Source organism: Tauraco erythrolophus, chromosome 23 (genome assembly GCF_009769465.1).
Source record: "Tauraco erythrolophus isolate bTauEry1 chromosome 23, bTauEry1.pri, whole genome shotgun sequence".
Lineage (NCBI taxonomy): Eukaryota > Metazoa > Chordata > Aves > Musophagiformes > Musophagidae > Tauraco > Tauraco erythrolophus.
This window is the reverse complement of record NC_141487.1, coordinates 8,886,838-8,906,637: the sequence shown is the minus strand read 5'-3', so window position 1 is coordinate 8,906,637 and position 19,800 is coordinate 8,886,838. Positions and strand designations below refer to the sequence as shown.

General features: G+C 52.3%; 1 protein-coding gene across 2 annotated transcripts in view; it reads right to left on the bottom strand.

Moving 5' to 3' along the window:
• The window catches only part of CAMTA1 (calmodulin binding transcription activator 1), a 278,929-nt gene that overhangs the window by 202,246 nt on the left and 56,883 nt on the right, over positions 1 to 19,800 (bottom strand). For both annotated transcript variants that reach the window (XM_086625664.1, XM_086625663.1), the window contains one exon: positions 4,095 to 4,162. In XM_086625664.1, coding sequence (XP_086481790.1) covers positions 4,095 to 4,162 — 68 coding nt within the window. The remainder of the gene's footprint in view (positions 1 to 4,094; positions 4,163 to 19,800) is intronic.

The following is a 19,800-nucleotide window of genomic DNA, read 5'->3' as shown; positions in this document are numbered from 1 at the left end:
CGAGATCTGAGTGCGTTTGGGTGCCGTGAACAAACACATCCCAATTGCATTCCCAGCTGGAAAACTGACCTTGCAGCTTCTGGGCACAGCCAAGTCTTTGCGATTGCCTGAGCCTCACGTGTGAAACACCAGTGAAGCTACGCTGGGTGCTCAAGCGTATTTTCAAAATACTCTGAAAATTATAATTACAGAAGGCACTTGGAAACAGATAAGCAAAGTATCTTCATCCGTCGGAACGATTTTGGACTAAGAAAGTCGGCTTTGTCATTGAAATTCCAATGTAAATAACAATTAAGTTCTACTTCGTATACAAATGTCAAGTGATTTTTTTTTTGTCGTCATGATTTGCATTTAAACTTGGAAATGTCAGAGACTTCAGCCCTGCTGCATTAGCGGAGAGCTTCCCCCGCTCGCCCTGCGGACTGCAACACCCGTTGCGGATTATCTGGCACGTTATCAAGTAACCAAACACCATTTCAAGGAAACATCAAGGTCGATGCCTTGCAAGGTGTACTTGTTAATTTATGTTGATAAACTGGAGCGCTCAAAAGACTGTTGTAATAACATTCTAGTGTCTAATGCATTTTATCAACTAGGGTCATTCAACACAGAAGTTTAAAAAAAAAGGCAATTTTAGAGACCTTTAAAAGCTTTCTCATAGCTCCTCTAATGCCAACACAATGGTATCGTAAGAGGGCTCCTCCTCCATCTGTGACCAAAGCAGCATCTGACCAGTACGGCACCAGAAACACGGGAATTTCTTCATGAGAAAGAGATGAAGACATTCAGAAACGTCAGGCATGGCTCGAAACAAACTCTTCCACCTTTTTGCCACCTTAGGAGGCTGATAATCTCTAAAACCCATGGCCCAGCAGGTCGCACCACACTGCGCCAGCTCTGCGCAGCTCCCCTGGCCACAAGCTGAACTGGATCGCAATGAAACCCTGTCACCAGTATCTACCACCAGCCAACAGCTCCGACAACCGCCAGCTCCCGAAGCGTGATGTCCAACCGCTCTCAGCGTCCACTGCAGCGATCCATCCACCAGCGCTTCCGCCAATCACACCGTACATCACCTCATTAAGACAACTCCACACGTGTCAGCGGTGCCGTTCATTTTTATTGCCCCTGTGGCTTAACTGAGAGCTTCTGAGTCTGCTCAAAACCGAAAGAGAAGGGTGCCAGCGATGGAAAAGCGGACAAATACCCATTGAGAACTACGTGGGCGTTGCCAGGACGCGCAGAGACGCAGTCAGAAAAGCAAAAGCTCAGCTCGAATTGAAATTGGCCACAGACATAAAAAACTCCAAGAAAGGGCTCTTCAGGTACGTAGACAAGCAGCAGAAACAGAAGGAAAACACTGGTCCCCTGTTGATTTAGTCACCAACATCACAAGGCAAACGAAGCTCGTCATTGGGAAAGGCCAGCATGGATTCACCGAGGGCAAATCGTGCTTGACAAACCTGATTGCCTTCTATGAAAAAGTAACCTGCTCGGCTGATGTGGGGTGAGCGGTGGACATTGTCTACCTGGATTTCTCCAAGGCTTTCGATACGGTTTCCCACAGTCTCCTCCTAGAGAAACTGGTGCGTTACGGTCCAGACGAGCGGTCTGTGCGGTGGGCGGGGAACTGGCTGACCGGCTGCTCAACGCGAGCGAACAGCGTGCCGCTGCAGCAAAGAAAGCCAACGGGATCCTGGCTTGCATCAACGAGGGCATCACCAGCAGAGATAGGGAAGTCATTATCCCACTCTACTCTGTGCTTGTCAGGCCACATCTGGAACGCTGTGCTCAGGTTTGGTCCCCACTACATAGAAAAGATGTGGACAGGCTGGAGAGGATCCAGAGAAGGGCCACAAAGATGATCCAAGGACTGGGAAGCCTGTCATATGGGGAAAGGCTAAGAGACCTGGGTTTATTCTGCCTTGAGAAAAGGTGGTTTAAGGGAGACCTTATCACCATCTTCCAGTACTTAAAAGGTGGCTACAAAGAAAAAAGGGAAAAGACAAGGGGTCCTGGGTACAAGTTAGTCCTGGGGAGATTCCAACTGGACATAAGAGGAAAATTTTTCACCATAAGAACAATCAGTCATTACATTAATCTCTCCAGGGAAGTGGTGGATTCCTCAACATTGGACCCTTTTAAGATTCAGCTGGACAGGGTGCTGGGCCATCTTGTCTAGACCGTGCTTTTGCCAAGAAAGGCTGGACCAGATGATCCTTGAGGTTCCTTCCAACCTGGTATTCAGAGATTCTATGATTAATTTTCTGAGATGAAATTAGCAGCGCTCACAGCAGCAAACAAAGCACGGGGAGTGTTCCAGTTCAGCAACAGATCGATGTCATTAATTCTGTAATACCGATAGCCCGGATTGTACGAACCCGGCATTTAACTCTTCCAATTAATTTTTGTATTAAAAAAAAAAAAGAAAGAAAGAAAAACTAACTCAACAATTTAAGAAGGTCCTTTAACAGCCATCACAACTTTCCTTCTCCTGGGACATTATTTCTTTCAAGTGTAAACACACAGGAGGAAGGTACTCTAATATTCAACAGAAATTATTTTTATACATTGCTTTTAGAAAAATCAAACTCTTAAAATCGTAAGATTCAGCTACAAAAACATTTATAGTGTATTGTATCTTCAACGACGCCACATATACCCAGGCCAGTTAATGTTTTCTAACCACTCAACAGGCTTATCTGGCAAAGATTCAGCAAGAAATTATTTTGCGTTAATTCTGAAACTCGGATTGCTGGGTCAGAAAAAAGCCTTCTCTAACGTTACCGTGTTACCTGCTGTCCTGCAGCCAAGAAGGGGAGTGAAACAAAGCCCTGACGTGCTCGCCGAGGTGAGACTCAGCTGCCGCCAGAGGGAAAGGGCCATCTAAGGGCCCCTCAGCCACCACGGCAGCTCTGGGTCTTGGAGAACCCTCTGAGAAAGCACCGGGTTTCAAACGTCTCCCGTTCCAGGTGTTACAGACATACTTTAACACGACAAGCAAATGCACGACTTAAAGATGCCACAAAAACTACAGAAGTGACTGGCAGGGGGTGAGAAATAAATCCTAAAATTGCACAGCTCTTGTTTCCCCGTATTTCATGGAAAGTAGGTCCCCTCTGCCCCAACTGCTGCTGCGCTGCCCTCCTCCACCTCCGTCCTCTCCTCGGCTGGGAGCTCTGAAACACCCGGGGAACTAATCCGTGCTGTTCGTTAGGGTCAATCCTGGTCCTTGTGTCTCACTATAATTTCTGCCCCTGCTAATTACAGAGGGAGGCGATGCCAAACCCAGCAACAAGCTGCTCCGGACACCTCTGGCACCGGGTCTCTGCAGCGGATGGCGATGGGGCACGGTCCTGCCCGCTGCCTCCACTAAACCCGCCCTTTTCAACAGGAGAGAGGTGGATCGGGAAAAAGAAAAAAAGAAAAGAGCCCACAACATCAGAAAGGGAGAATCGGGTTTTGCGTTAGCAAGACGTACGGAAACTTTGGGAGCCTGAACACGGCAGGAACGGCAGGAAAACATCCGCAGCCGAAACTTCGCATATCGGTTCCCAGGGGAGCGGCGGAGTTAAACATTTACAGCAGCGTGAAGAAGACACGACATTTACTGAATAATCAACTGCAAACATGTCTGTTAATGCGGCTTTTTGGGATCTCCTCGCCACCAAACACTTAACCCCAGCAAGAAACACACCCAACGCAAACCCTCCCCGCGCCGGCATGTGGGACAGGCGCCGCACAGGGCAGGGCTTTCGCCTTTTTAGTTACTGAAAGCTGGAGGCTGCAGGGAGCCCCGGCACGACAAACAGCCTGCGACCTCGCTCGGCGGCTTCCAAACCCGCTCGTCTGACGGGATACAATTAAATCCTGAGCAATCGGGTTAAAACTTTAACCTGTCAAGACTGCAGCTGTTCCATTTTCAATCAATCGGATTTCATTCAATAAAATGCTCATTAAGGCAATTAATGGGAGTCGGGTGTCACAAGCCATCAGGCACGGCTGGGAGTTTTCGCTCGGTGGCCAACACATTGATTAGCGAGCCGAGTCATGGGCGAGAACGAGTCAATGTGCTGAAGCGTGAGCAACGTTACCTTGTTTTAGGGGAAGTTGTTAGCCATTCTTCGTGCTTTTCAAACGTTATTAAATAAGCTGCGATTTCCTGCAAGAGAAACGCAGAAAGAAAAAAGAGTTATTTGCATGGCTGTGTTAGAGAGCAGCAACTTTTATAACAGAGAAGTTCTACAACAGAGACAAGGAGCCGCCAGCCCCGGGTTAGGTCCGCGGCTTAAAGCAGGTTCTGGCTGACCCGGCGCGCTCGCTCAACGTCCGTGTTCACGCCACCGAAGCCAGACTGCGACAACCTAACGAAGAGATGCAAACGAGGAAAGGCGTTAGCGTCTTCCAGCACGGACGTTTTACTGGTAACTTTGGTGGTCACGGCGCTGCCAAGAGCCCGGCGTTACGTCAGGAGGCAAAGGGGAGGGCAGCGACAACACGGACACAGGAAGCTAAATTAAATATTTATACATAGATCAGCATCACTGCAGAGAGAATTACTGAATTATTAATCGTTGCCATAAAAAGCCAGCGGGTGACATCAACATAAGTCATTGCTCCCACTTGCAGGAATGATACGGGCGATTACTTCCAGATCAGAACCGATTTGTTCGCGGGAAATTATCGGCGCCGGCGAGATAATTCACGACAGCACTTGTGCGTACGCCTGACGAACATAGGAGGGCCACCCATCCATTTCCTCGGTACAATGCCGGAGCGGTTGTGGAGCGACCACACCGCAGACAGGCGGAGCGTCCTTGGCAGCACGGGAGAGACCGGGACGATCCGCGCCGGAGGAGACGCAGGACCAGTGACCGTTCCTCACCACACCGGCTGCTGTCGCCACACCAGCAACATCCCAACACCTACAGATGACCACAGACCCCTCAGGGTGCAGTCCACAGGATGCTGGAAACAAGTTTTTTCCCCCACTCATGAAGACATATGTAGTTTTTTGACAGTTTTCTTCCAAAAATCACCTCCCAGCCGGGTCTGGAGCCTCCCTTCTCAAAGAGACCCACAACAGCAAAAGCTATGCAGAAGGGTCCATGAAGCTGCCTTGAATGTTCAATTGCCTCAAATTAGACCCCAAAACATCGTGCGGTTTCATCTCCAGAGCCGTTGCAGCAGCAGCACCTACGGGCTGCGCCATCATGGAAGAACCGCACGGACGAGAAAGTGGTCTTTCGACCGGGAGATGATTTTTTACTTTCCTTTTTTTCAAAAGATAGTTCTATGTAAGGGTTGTAGTTGTATGGTACCAAAGCTAAAAAAATCCACAATGGTCTCCAACCAGCTGGCCCAAGCATCTGCTAGAGCCACAAAACGCAATTATATTACTCCCAAAAGAGACGTAAAAATATCTTGTTTCCAATACTCTTGGTTTTAAGACTCATACTTAATGTCCTCTGGGTATTGCAGCGGTGCCAGATCTCCGTGTTATGTACTTTATTAGAGTTGTGTGAATGTCATATTAATGACTCCTAACCAACATGTTTACACTGCAAATAAATTCTCCCAGAATCCACCGCCGCACCCCTCCCTTCCCGAGCCCGACTCGGCCTTTCTGAACGACGCCCGCGGCAGCAGGCGATGGCAGCAGCGCTGCTTCCACGGGAGCCGGGAGGAGGAGCGGCGACGCGGAGCTCCGAAAGCTCCTCTTTTTCATGTCTGACTAATCGCCGCGGAAAATTCAGCACCGAAAGCAGCCGCGCAGCCCTCCGGCAGGACGCCGGTCGCTGGCACAGCACCTACGCTCCCGACCTTCCCAGAGAACGCGCCGAGCCTCGCGCTTTTTCAGCGGCCGCAGCGAATCAGACGTAAGTGCTAAAATTCCGACGCCGCACGGCCGGAACCGCCCGGGCTCGGGTTTCCATCGGGCTCGGAAGAGGCACGGCCCGTCGCCCCCCGCGAGGGCCACCGGCGCAGCGTCAACTCACGGCTTCGACACGTGGCGCGAGGTGAAGGAGCCAACTGCGGATTTTATGAATATATATTAGAAAGAGAAATACTCTGCAACTAAAATTCTTCGGAAAACATGAAACAAGATCTTTCAAAGTCAGTACAGTATTTCCACCAAACATGCTGCAGTCTGCAGGACTTTATTCCCAACCCGTCCCGCGCTACGTCCTTGACTCGCTGCGTTACAAACCCGCGCCGTCGCACACGTCACAGCGAGACGGGCGCTGGAGACGCCGCGGAACAGGCACCGGTGATGCCGAAGAGGGAGCTCTCCGTACATCCTAACGGCCCAGTTCTCGGACGCTCACGGCAGACGTTCTGCACCAGCAGGCACCTACAGAAACAAATCCCTTTGACGCAGAGACGGATTCGGCTGATTCACCCTCAAAATCCTGGAAAAATCGGCAGGTTTGGGGGGTTTTCGCATTAGCATGGGATTTTGCCTATTCCTACTAAAAATCAACCCGCCTAAGGAGAACAAAGCCACTTATAACTTTAGTGGCACAGAAAACCAAAGTATTTCAGGTAAACGAACGTCGGCCTTACGCACTTTACTCCTCGCCAGCCTATACCCTGCACCCTCGAAATCTTCACCCCCAAACCCTTGTCGACGGGAGGAGCCGTGGCCACGAGAGGCTCCTGTTCGGAGGCAGAACGCCAGTTGCCACGCCGCTGGCCCAGGCCTGCTCAGCGAACTCGTGCAGACCGAAGAACAAGCTGCGGATCGACGCCGCGGACATGTGACGCAGGCGACTCGCTGTCACGCAGGCGCGTATTCCCGAGGCGTCCCGGCAGCTCCCGCGCCTGCTGTGGTAGTATGGAACGCCAGAGCTCCAGCCAGGCTCCGAGTCGGATCTTCAGACAACTCCAAAAGTGTAATTCAATTCCTCTAACAGGATAAAAGAAGGATCCGTATCAACTCGGATAGGGGCTCCCCCAGGCTTTCTGCTTAATGATACATTACCGCCTGATTTCCCTCCTCCAGAGGAAATACCTTGGATAACAAGGAAAATCTGGCTCACAGCAGTGCTATAAATTAACACATACAGCACGGGGACAGCCAATCCTGCACGCTGCCTTCCGTGCCCCGAGTACTCAGAATTACAAGAACTGGCGAGCAAACGGGGCAAAAAAAGCCAAAAAGCCCTCAAAAAGCCCTTCTGCATCATCTGCTCCCCTGCCTGTAGCCCCGGCTACTCACGCTGCCCGTGCTGCCCGCAGCCCCATCGCCCAGAGCACCACGTCCCTCACCGTGACGTCTCGGCATCACCAGCATGACGAGCTATCACATGTTGGCTCCTTGATCCGGTTCACGCAGCCACCGGTACAGGAGGAGCCGAAACTGGGCACGCAGAGTCTGACACCTCTGCACCAACTTCTGTCGCGCCATAAGCGCCATCGGGAGAACAATCCCTCGTCTGCCACCTCGAACCGGAGCAGAACCGCGACAAACAGACACCCTGGAGATGCTCAGGGATGCTCGCAGCCAGTGCTCACGCACACGGACACAAAGCCAGGCAAAAAGGTGAGTTTTTGGTGAAAGGCACATCCTGGGCACCGGGGCAAACCCTGAACCGGTGCCACAAAGAAAAATCCTCATTTTGTAAAGGAGAGAGATGGAAGAGCTGCCGCACCCGGCACATGGAGCAGAGGAGCTCAGCAGCGAGATGCCTTGGGCTGGCACCTGCAGCCTGGATGGATGGAGCCCGTCCTGGGGATGGGGTGCACCAGACTGGGGTGGGGAGGATGCACTGGTGAAGGCTCCTCTGCTGCCAGCGGAAAACCACCCCCTTGACATCCCATCCTTCACATCATCTGCTTTCTGCAACTCTGTGCCTTTGCGTCCGCCGCCCAGGAAAGTCCCGGCAAACTGCAGAACCGGGGCTGGCAGCGCTCAGCAGCCGCGTGGCACCACACGTGTGGCAGTGGCTGATCTGAAGCTGGAGGCAGCAGCTTCGAAAGGAGCCGCTTTTTGTGGAAGGAGAGGACACAGGTGGCACGCACGGATCCACAGCCAAGCCACTCCGCCAAGCGAAGCCAGGGCGAGCCCAAGCACCTCGAGTCATAAAAAAGGCTTTTTTTTCCCTGATCCATCAGCGTGGTGAGGAAAGCACCACCTGTGAGATGCCAAACACGAGGATGAGGATTTCATGAGCCGCAGGCAGCGTACAAGCCACAGCTGGGAGTGGCCAGCACCCCAAAAATCTGCTGCCAAAACCTGCCCCACGCAGCCCAAGTTTGGAAGTTTTCCTCCCAAACACCACCTCACACCCAGCTTCTTGCAAGGAATTCATTCCTATAAAGTTTTTGCCATACACAGATTGGAAAAAAATAAACCTGAAAGGCCTGGAAGGCAGCGGTGAGGCCAACGCTGGTGTTGCATCAGGGGTGCGGAAGGGGCACTGCCCGAAAGCGCCCGTTTGCACTTTGGGGCTGCTGACCAAGGGCGGGTGCTCGTCAGCCGCGCGGGGCATGCGCCACGCACCCCTTCGTCATGCCGACGCTCTGCAGGGGAAACAAATAGATTCATCGCTAGAAGACAAAAAGTCATAAAATACTAAAAAAAACCCACTATAGGCACAATAAAAGCCCTCTGATAAAAAAAAAAACACACCCTGCGTTTTAATGTGCGTTAATTCCCCTAACGATTCACTCTGTGTCTTCCAGGGTCAAATCAATGTCTTTGCCAAAAAATTCAATTACATCCCATTCATCCTGTCTTTGGAGCGAGGCTATTGTTTGCTTTTGTCTCCTACCAAACCCCTTCTGGGCTGCTTCTTGCCCGAGATCACAAACAAAAGGCCGCATGGCACCAGCAAGGTCAGGCGGGACAGAGCCCGGCTCTGGAACCCCGGCGCCCCGTCCTCAGCTCCGCCGGGCAGTTACAGAGCGAGCGGAGGGAAGGAAAGGACACGCGTGGCAGGGCTCCGACCTGTTTTATCCTAAACTTGGTCATACAACTCTGCGGTTTCATTTATATTTTATTGCTCGGGCTGGAAGTATTTTGGATAAACAAACATTTATTCTCATTTAGCGTTGCCCTGTTTAAGATCATTAGTTCAACCGCATCGAAGCGCCAGCGGCTGTAACAGGTGCTGTGCCATGCGCCCGCACCAAGGGGCAGCGGCGGCAGCAGAGCCAGCACCGCGTGTCCCACCCGCGCTGTGCCATGCACAGGAACAAGAGAGGACATCGCCGCTGAGCGGGGAACGGACCAAAGGGGATCCGGCACAGCAGCGGTGTCGGAGAGGCCCGTGAGCCATCCCAGGCGCAGGAAGGCTGCAGACTTGGTTCTGCTCCGAGCTGAAGGACTTGCAGCAGAACACACGCATCATTCAGAAGAAAAAGGAAAAGTTATAAAAAGCTCTGAAATTTGGATGGAATGCCCTGCCTGGCCCAGCGCTCCCCTCCCAGCTCGACCGCCTCCGGGTCATCTCTGCGTCGTTGCGAGGGCATCGGTGACTCCCACCTGACCTCTCGAAAGGAAAAGAGAAACTGGAACTCAAAGAGAATTCCCATGCCAGGCAGCTTAGGCTGCCTCTCGTCTCAAGGTAATAAATTATTAGTTTTTTTAAAAAAAAGAAATGTCTGAATTTCAAGTTATTACTTTGTATGAATTATACGCATCCAAATTAATAAGCTTGAAATATATGCATGTTTTAAGAGAAAGCAGGAGAGTTTGTACACATCTCTGGATTTATACCACAGAGCTAATAAAGTTGCAATCTCTTAAGCAAGCACATTTATTCTCTTAGGAAATCTCCATGTCCTCGCTGCTATAAAGACAAACTCCAGCCCACAGCTTCCTTATCGTCCTTCCACTCTGAAATGAAAATACAAATTCTTCTTGATTATGTAGCATCGCCTCAGCTGGGATGGAGCCGTTTTCATTTTCCAGCTGTCCCCGCTCTCAAAGCCATTAATATTCTGAATATCACAAGTGCAAACTGATGCGAAAGCCACACAGAGCGACTTCGCACCACCGTGCTCAGCATCCCTGGAACAAAGATGGAAAACCGCCTCAGCCGACCGGTGGTCTGGCCCAAAACAGCACCACGGCGTCGAAAGGGACGTCGCGGGGTGAGCCGGGCAGGAATCGGAGCCGAGGGAAAGCAAACACAGCTTTTGAGTAAGCAGCAGAGACGCACGCCGCTGCCGGCGGGACGGCAAACACCTGTCAGCAACGAAAAACCTTTTAAACCAAAGGGGTTTATTTCCTTTCGCAGGCAGCGCTTTTTTCTTTCCCCCCGGACTCGACACGTTACCTGTCTGCAACTTCCTAAAGCAAAAACGTTGCTCTGCACCCTCTGACGCTGAGCCCAAACCTCACCGGCCGACAGGACGGAGGTTTCCCCGTGCCGCGTTTTGCCGAGAAGGCAGCGCAGGCCGTCGGGCTGGACTCGCCCGGCTTTGGTTGCCCAAAGCGTGCCACGAATTTTCTTTGAAAAACCCACCCGGCCTCGCAGCAGCGGCCGCGCTTTGGCAGGACTCACTCCAATTGTCCCCAAAAACGCAGCAGGGAGATGCGGTGTGGCGTCACCTCGTTTGGCATCTGATGTGGAGTACCCGAAAGCTCTCCCATTACTGCACTGCCTCTTCCATCGCGAGAGAACTGAAGACACAAATAAACTAAAACTGCATTTAAAATGTATTTTTCTAATCGAGTGAGGGCACACCAACCAACGTTCTACCTAATGAGATGGCAGCCAGGGTTTATTGCCGGTACCTGCAGCCGACTAATTGAATCCCTTTCAGTCCCCGCTGTGCCGAGGGGCTCCCGGCCCCAGGGTGGGGGGTAGTACCGGGGGCTGCCGTGCACAAAGCCCCCACGACACCCATGTCCCCCACGTGGAAAACCAGCCTCAGTCCCTGTTTCCTCGACGGGGGGAGATCTGCTCCGTAACGAGGTCTCTGCCTCGTTGGGACTCAAACTCCATCTCCGCAGAGCCCATGTGAATTCCGCCTCCGCAACGATGAGGCCGCTGGGAAACGTGGATCCTGCATCCCTGACGCTCCTCCCTCCCAGCATCCTCCACTGCAGAGCGATGCTCTCGCACTGGGGATGCCCTGATGGCACCTACGTGGGGACGCTCTGCTTCGCCCCTGGCACCACCACCGTGGCTTCCCCAGCAAACAACGGGTTTGAACCGCCCATTTTCTGGCGGACAGAAAACCCCCCGTTGCCAGGACATGGCATCTTCCCGAGCCATCACTGCTGGTGCTCCCGGCTACTCGCCTGGGGAAGAAAAGGCTTTTCTTTATTCCTGGAGCAATAAGCCAAACCCCGCTCCAGAAAGGTCTTAAAGGAGATTTATTTTGCAGAAGCCGTTTTAGAGCCTCTGCGTAGGAGAGCGCGATAAATATTCCGGCTTTCCTCAGTCTCCGCCGCTGCCGCTTGTCCCCCTGGGAAGCAGCAAAACAAGAGGAGAGGGGAGAAGGAGAGAGGAAGCGTAAAGGGGGGAACAAAAATTTCGCTACCAAAACCTGGGGCCGGTGAACATGCCCCAGCGTTGACGCCCGCGGCCGCGGGGACGGTGGGACAGAGCTCACCCTGTTAACGCCGTGCATGCGCAGACACTTATTTACACCGTGAAAATCTCACGAAATAGCTTAAGCCAGACCACTCAGTCCGTTACCCTAATGGGTGAAAAAACCATGATTCTGGGGGCCCAAGGCGTTTCTCACCTTCCCTTGCTTTGCCAGAGAGCAGGAGATGAGCTGCAGCCCGCCGGCTGCTGCCGGCTCCTCCGCCCGGCACAAACCACCTCTGCAGGGTTTAAATCTTGGAAAAGAGGCGCAACGGCAGCCCCGGGACCACTAATTGGCACCGCAGGAGAATAAAGCCACGGAGCGGAACACGCGCTGGGTCGGGGAGACGTACGCCTCGGTTCCCCGTGCCGCGCACGGCGACGGGCGGTGGGATCGCGGGCGGTGGGATGTGCTCGTTAATAACAGCGTCTCGCTAACCATCTGCTAAAGGTCCACACTATTAATTTAACGGAAAAAAAAATGGAATAGATTACTCTTACAGTTTTCAATTAAAGTACACGATGTCTTCAAACTGCAGCCTTAATTAGACATTATAGGATGACATTTAGGAATCCCGAGCTCCGACAACCGATCAAGTCATCTGACTGCGAAGGCGTTGGGTGGCAGTGCCAGGGCAGCATGCACCCCGGGCGGAACCCACGGCCGCCTCGGCACAGCAGAAAATCCAGCTTCAACCAGGCTTGGGCACGTTCCCGACGAAAACTTACAGAGAGAGGCAGGAGTGCACAAGACAAAAAATAAAAATAAAAAAAACGTAGCCATGTAGCCAACATCATCTAAACCTGCACCACAACAGGTTTTACACCTATGTCTAAACACTTCCAGGGAGGTTTCAGGGGAACAGGGAGCATGATCTATCCAGCCAAAGGTGCCCCATAGCACCCCCGCTGAACAGCCCCTTTCCTGCATCCCAGCAAACTCAGACGCTCTCCACTGATAATTAATAATTGATGATTACTTTACACAATCTCATTTAGACCGCATTCATACATCTTTTTCCAGCACAATGTAAGTCTTCAGCCCACTCTGCTTTACTTTTCATTAAAATTTTAATTTGAGAAGTTGCTGGAGATTGTTTATTACTGGAAGGAAATCGCCGATGAAGCTGTGCGGATCTGTAAGGCTCAGCTCAGTTAAACCCAGGCGTTCCTTCCAGGTCAGCCCGACCAGAGCCCGACACGGCCAGCCCTTGGCACTCCTAAACTCCTACAAAGTGGCAAGTGGACACTTAAACGCTTTACTTTCAAGGATAAACCTGTTACAAAGAAACCGGATTAAGGTGAGAAATCATTTTTCTCTAAAACACATGAAATGGAGAAGGAAAAAAAAACCCCAACCCTGTGAACAGGCAGTGGTGAACAGACACAGGAGTCAAACGAGGTCTGCTCAGCGATTCCACCTGCCAGGCACACCCGGAGAACAGGGAACTTAAACATGCAGCGGGTCTCCAGAACAGCGAGGCCGTAATTCCGCCCAAACGCCCTTAGCAACGGCTGCTGAACCGCTCGGCTCAGCGGTACCGTCGGCCGCGAGTACCAGCCAAGCCAGCCCTTGCATCAGCCGGCGCCTAATGGGATTAGGATAGATTTTCTCTTCCATTTACGTCCCAAGCCGAGGCACAGTCAGTAAAAGAGAGCGATATTAAACAATGCCCAACCTTTAGTTACTGGAAAATACCCACAGATCATCGCACAATTATTTTATTATTCTTCTTCTTTCCTTTAAATGACCTTGGACTAAACCCTGTGATTTAAAGAAACACGTGAACTGTCGCCTCGCAGTCGCTGTCGGCTTCAGTACCGCCAACCGGGCTTCTCTTCCACAGCCTGGAAGAGGCGAACGTGTGCTGGGATAAAAAAACAAAATTCAGTGAGATACACGTACCCACGATCCATTAATTACAGCGTAATAGTAAAAGCCTCAATTATTTTATGTAATTCACACAGTCACACGGTTTGAAGATGCTGACGAGCGTCCCCGCGGAGATGCCGCCCTGCTCTCGACTCCCGCAGAAACGGAGAGGAACATCGGATTTCCTGCAGGTCCCCTCCATCGACCGGCAAACTCCGACCGCGCTCCGGCGCATTGCGCCGGGACAGACCAGATCAGCTTCCACTAACGTGCCTCGGTGGGCAAGGCGAGACCTCGAGCCCTGCTGAACACAAAACCAAAGGGTGCTCTTTACCTAAAAAATACAGATTTGGGACAAAAAAGGCTCCAAATGACTTTGCCATTGAACTGCTCCGTGTTTATTCTGGCAGTCTCCCACCAAGCCCAGCCAAGGCATCGCACGCGAGGGAGAAACGCACGGGATTCTCTGCACAAAACATACCACTGCGATGCTGCGCGTAGGCTTCCTGCTCCCCCTCGCCTCTCCAATCCTGCCCCAGCAGGCGTGGGGGTTACAGCATTAAACATCTTCCAGACAGAACCTCATATTTTTATTGTCTTCTCCAATCAAGAATGACAAATCTAGAATATTTAGCTCTTTTGGCTTGTTTCAATAAAACAGCCAAGTTAATTTCAGCGGGAAGAACAGTGGCTGAAGCAGTACTTCAGGCATATCTGTGTTATTAATCTTTTTTTCCTACTTTATTCAGCTTTAAGTACCACATCATCAGCAAACACACTAAGTTCAACTTTTTATTTTCTTTCCACAATGGCAGAGCTCAAACCCGCTCAAGTTCCATTTTTTAAGGGAAAGCAAGAGCTCGTCGCAGGCGAGGAAGCACCTAAAGCTGAACCCCCATCAAGGCGGCAATCCCACGGCAGACGCCGGAGATCCGCGGAGAGGAAAACCCCCGGAGCAGTTCCCATCACCTTCCATCAACGCCCCTAGGCACGCTCTCCCACGAGGGGCAATTCCATATCTCCGATGAAGACTGGCCGAGTCCAACATCTCCAGCCTCGTTAAACAGGGTTTGAAGGGTGCTGGTGGATTTTAAGCTGTAAGAATCTGGACTGTTGGCCTCAGGAACACACTTTGGGGGAACAACGTTGGGTTTTGCTTAATCACAACCTGCTACTAAGATCATTGGGCTGGGAGCCTACGGAGAATTCCTCCTTTTGGGTTTCAAAGGGTAAAACACAGACACGAAATGAACAGCACCAGTCCGAGCAGGACGCTGTGCTCAGAACTACTCTCTTCCCACACACCAAACGCACGGTCTTCAGTCGCAGTCGGTGGCGCCGGCTACAAGGACGCTGTGCGGATACCGCCCGCGCGCCCACCCGGGAGGAGATCTCTGTCCGGAGCCGAAGCCCCGGCTGCCCCAGTGCTCGTTCTGAGTTGAGACCAGAAACCCACGGCATGTCCCCCCACGGATGCGGGACACGGTGGCCTCACTAACAAGCTCGCGCCTGCGGTCCCCAAACCCAGGCGCCCTTCGCTTCCAGCCCGGGCAGCAGCTGACCCGCTCTGGCCACAAGCATCCTCCTCCAGCCTGGCTCGTCCTCCTTCCCGCTACGCAGGTGGCACAGGAGGTCCTGCTCTTGGCAAAAAGGCAGCTATGCCAAAACGCCAGATAAGGTGAAAACATTGGCGCTTTCTCAATTTGCTTTTTCCTGCAAGGACCTGGCAGCAAACCCTTCCACCAAAGAACTGCGCAAGGTTCATTAAAAGGAAAATATCCACGGTAATTGTCCCCTTCTGCATATTCCTCACTCCAATATTCTCTAATGTAATAACGTTCCACGTTCCTGCAGAACTGTCTTTTCAGCATGTTTTTGCATTATGCCTAATTTTGTAAGAGTTTTTCAGTCCCACATAACGACACAGTTCACTGCAGAATCAGATATAAATCTGGCTTAAGAGACTCTCAACAGGAATTCATTTAAAACTGTAAATGTTAAAAGATTCTGTCTCTGATTTATGGCGTTTTCTTATTTCAAACAGGGAATTAAAATCCTTCTTAAAATACACATATTAAATCACGACAGAAGCTGTGTTCGAACGGTGATGCTGGTCAGGCCGGGAGCCACCAAGCACACAAGCCCGGAACGGGCAGTCACCGGCTCGTTTTACTTTCTCGGCTGCAGCGGCACCGTCCTGCGACGAACTCGGTCCCTCGTATCTTTGTTAGCGTGAAACGGAGTCCCGGATGCTGCGGCTTCCGTGCTCTGCACACCCCCCTCCGCCCTCCCAGCGCCGGGATCTCTCTCCTCCCGAAGATCTGGCTACGCAAAGGAGTTGCTTTGCCTGAAGTGATTCGTCAATGGTTTTATTCCTTTTGCATTTTTCACATGGAAGACTCTCCCAGCTCCTCAGTAAATACCGTACAAGCACCCCCAAATCATTGTGAAAATGACATTTAATCTTTAAATGAATTACCAGTGCTACTCATTATTATCATTCCTGTCATAATTTTTCCTGTTTTGTACCTGTGACCAAAGAAAACAGTACGGACCAAGTCCTGCGCACCGCGGCGTTCCCGCACAGTGGGGCCCATGGAAGTTTACAAAAAGCGTTTGAAATTTTCTGAAAAGCGTCTGAAGCGAAGCCGTGCAGTGCACTGGTACAACTCCCAAGCGTTTCATTAAGTGTTCGAGATCCCAAAAGAACAGGGGCCTACGAGAGACTAACGGCTTTCAGTCGTCCCGCCCGGAGGCGCAGCCGCTACGCCGCCGGACACCGACCTGTTCCCAGAGTCCATAATCTCGTATTGCTCCATTAAAATAAAAAAATCCCAATGGAATAAGGACCGATATCAAACATAGGAGTAAACACGTGGAGGCGGCCAGAAAAAAACGTTGTTCAAATATTCATACAATTAATTGCTCGTTACTCGCGGGCCACGGAGCTGTTAGCAGAAACCGAGAGCTCCCGCCGCGCGGAGAGGCCGAACGCGGTGCCCCTTCGCGCGTTAAAGCCGTTTTGGGTCACCCCGACAGTCAGACCCAAAAACACTGCGGTCCGCTGTGGTGATGAGGCTCCAACATCCTATTCCTCAGACCCAGCTATTCCCCAGAAATCTTCCCAGAGACAACACAACGGAGTTCAAGGTCTTCTGCTGTCATTTCTCTTCATCACGCAGCTGCGTGAGCAAAACCAGACACCGGCAGGTTTTGTCCTCTTCCCCAAACATCCGCCCAATTAACCCGAACAAACCTCGGACAAAACCTGCGGTGTCAACGGGATAAAGATGACCTTTTGAAATCGTTGGTATTTTTACCTAAAACATTATAAATGATCCCATTACACACCAATTAAGAACCTCCAAGGCCAAGTTTCTGGAAGCAGCTCACGGACGCTGCTAACGGATGAGATCGGCTCCTGCGCAACTCGTTACACTCACGGATTTCTCACGTTTCTCCTCGGAAAGGAGCTGACCAGAAGGCTGGTGCAAAGGCAGGGATGATGCCCGCACTGCCCAGGGGAGAGCGGGAGGGACGTGGGCTCCCAGAGCCATCCGGCCGCTCTGCCCGGCGCGGTTGCCTGCGGAGTCCGGGGTCACCTCCCAGCTGCTGGCAACAGCTGGAAAATCACCGCGGGCTGCACCGGGGCTGCCTCGTGTTTCATTACACAGAAAGGAGACAGCTGAGAGCACCAATAATGTTTTCCAAAGGCTGAGCATTACAGGAGGTTTCATGCTCTTCACACGTTTAAGTGGTTGGTTTCTGCCTTTTTTCTTTTTTTTTTTTTTTTTAATAAAAATAATCATAAATCCAAACATCTGCTCCCGGGCTGGGGGTAGGAGCCCTCCGGGTCCGTGTTCAGCCAGGGAAGGGAAGGAGGCTGCCAGGGGCTGGCGCAGGTACTATTTTTAGCGCAACAGCTATTTACTAGCTCCGTTCCCAGAGGGAATTCAGAGAGGAAAAGGGATGCTGATGCATTTCTTACTAAATATAGACAAAGGGTGAGGCACCGTACGTGGCGTGACTGCAGCCACCAGCGCCCGCCGGGGATGCAGCCCCAGCGAGGGGGATGCCAGCCCCGGCTGGGACCCGGGAGCGCCCCAGCAGAATCCCCGCGTGCGGGGCCGGATGCTCAGCTCGCAGCGTTTTAACCTTCGCACTCTTGGCGTTCGCAAAAAGCTTTTTAAAAGCAACTCTTAGACCTAATTGGCTCCAATCCGAAGCCTTGATCCTGTAAGGAAGGGCTCCAGCAATCAAACAAAGCGCTTCCAACACAAACAAAACTCTCTGTTATGAAAGCAGAACAGTTTTTGGGCAATATTGACTTTAACGCGCTGTCAAGGCAAACGGACAGCAGGGATGAAAAGCACCTTCCCTGTCTCAAGGTAGTGCAAATCCAGCCGCCGAGAGGGGACCTCGAGTACGCATCCAGGTCTGTGTTTCATGCCCCCAACAGTGGGCTCATTTCATAATCTATTTAAAAATAAATACCTTTAAAAAAAAATAAATCTTGCTTAACAAAGAAAGGGCCACGTTACAGAATTCCTGTTCTTCTCTATACTCAAGCATTTAAAGTTCTCAAGAGTCAGTTTTGACACCGAGGAGCCTGGTGCTCCCAGCTGGATGGAGATTCCCTCCCTAACTCCTTCCATACGGAGCCTTCAGCCCTTTATTGCTCAACATTTAGCAACGACCTGGAAAGTGAGCGGCGAGAAGGCAGCGTCTGAACGGGACACGGGGCGCTGACGAGCGAGGAGCAGACAGGCTGGACAACCAGCCGAGAGACCCGAACAGCCTGCGGAGACGTCGGCGCGATGGAACGCAGCGCCTGCTTGGAGGGGGATAAAAAACAAAGCAAAGCAACGGGGATCGGAAGAGAAAGACACATTATTTGTCCGGGCTGTGGGGGTCCGCGTTCGCGGCACCACCTCCGGGCGAGGGAGAGCCCGGCAGCCCGGCCCCGAGGACGGGCTTTGCGGGGTTCGCACCAGCCGTGGCCGGGCACCGCCAGAAGGGCTGGCGAGGCAAGGCGGCGACGTTGGCGGATATACGAGAAGCAGGCAGAAGTAGAAAAACGCCCTTCAAGGAAGTCAAATGCCCGGAGGTTTCTCCTCCTCGCCCACCAAGGAGGGTTTTGATGCCGGGAGGGTGTCAGATCTGCTCTGTTCTCCTCCGCCTCCAAGGGTTGCCCAAGGTGTTGGCCTCGCTCCGTGCCCATCCTGCGGCTGTTGCACAGGGAACCTGTCCGGGCTCACCCGCAGGAACCCCTGTTTGCTCCTCCCAGTTTTCCTCTCCAGCTTGGAGTTACATTTGTTATACTTCGTACCCCATCACTTAATGTATGCAAATTATGTTAAATATTTCATTCATTAAATAGCTCAGGTTATTACCAAATTGTACCTTAAGCTGTTCAGAAAGTTAATTCTTCTCGCACTCACTGGGTAATGTGAAATAACAGCCTCAAATGAATATTTTACAGTTTGTGCTAGACGGAACATTTATTAGGAATTCTGTCCCTTTCAGAGCGACTCTTTCAGGCTCCAGCACGCGCCGTGACTTAAATCACCGAGAGGGAATGACTTTCTGATTGTTTTTTTAGAAGTTCGTTTCACTCCCAGTGCGGAAGAGCACAACAACCCGCCGCGGGCCCGACCATGGCCCTGGGGGCAGAGCAGCAGTCAGAAACTATTTTCTGAAAGGCGGAGGGAGGGCAGGGGAGCAGCAGCGGAATCCGAGAGCTCTTCCGCGCTCCCGAACTCGCCAACAGCCCTGCTGCTTGAAACGGAAGGGCTCCCGCAGCAGCCCATGCCGTGCCACGAGTCCTGCGGGAGCTCCGTACGAGTAACTCGAAGTGACAGCGCTCCGGCGCCCGCCACTGCGTCCGGGCATCAGCGAGGCAGGGGGGAAGGTGCAATTCCAGGGGCGGCTCCAGCTATTTCCAGCCTCACCAAAAGCCACGGCAGTGGCGTCCTCGCCAGCGACAAGGTCATTCCTCCTCCTCGTTAAGGGAGCGGGTCCCGGCTAACACGCGGGCAGAGGCCGGCAGCTCCCGGCCCTACGGGCCATCATGCGGATCGCCTTCCCCGGGGCCAGCGTCAGACAAAACACGCTCTAACGGGCGCCCGGAGGACGGCATCGCGCAAGCGGCGGCACACGAGGCCACGCAGGCGTCCTCCACACCGGTGCCTCGTCCCACCGCGTCTCCAGGCAACTTTTCCATTCACACACCACGGGCGGCTCCCGGGGAAAACCCGCCCGGCTCCAACCCGTCCTTGAACCACGGCGCGGCAGCCGTGTCCGTACGCACTGCCGGGCTCAGAGGAGATACAGCTGGTTAAAAATAGTTATCACCGGAACGGCGGCATGGGCATCTAA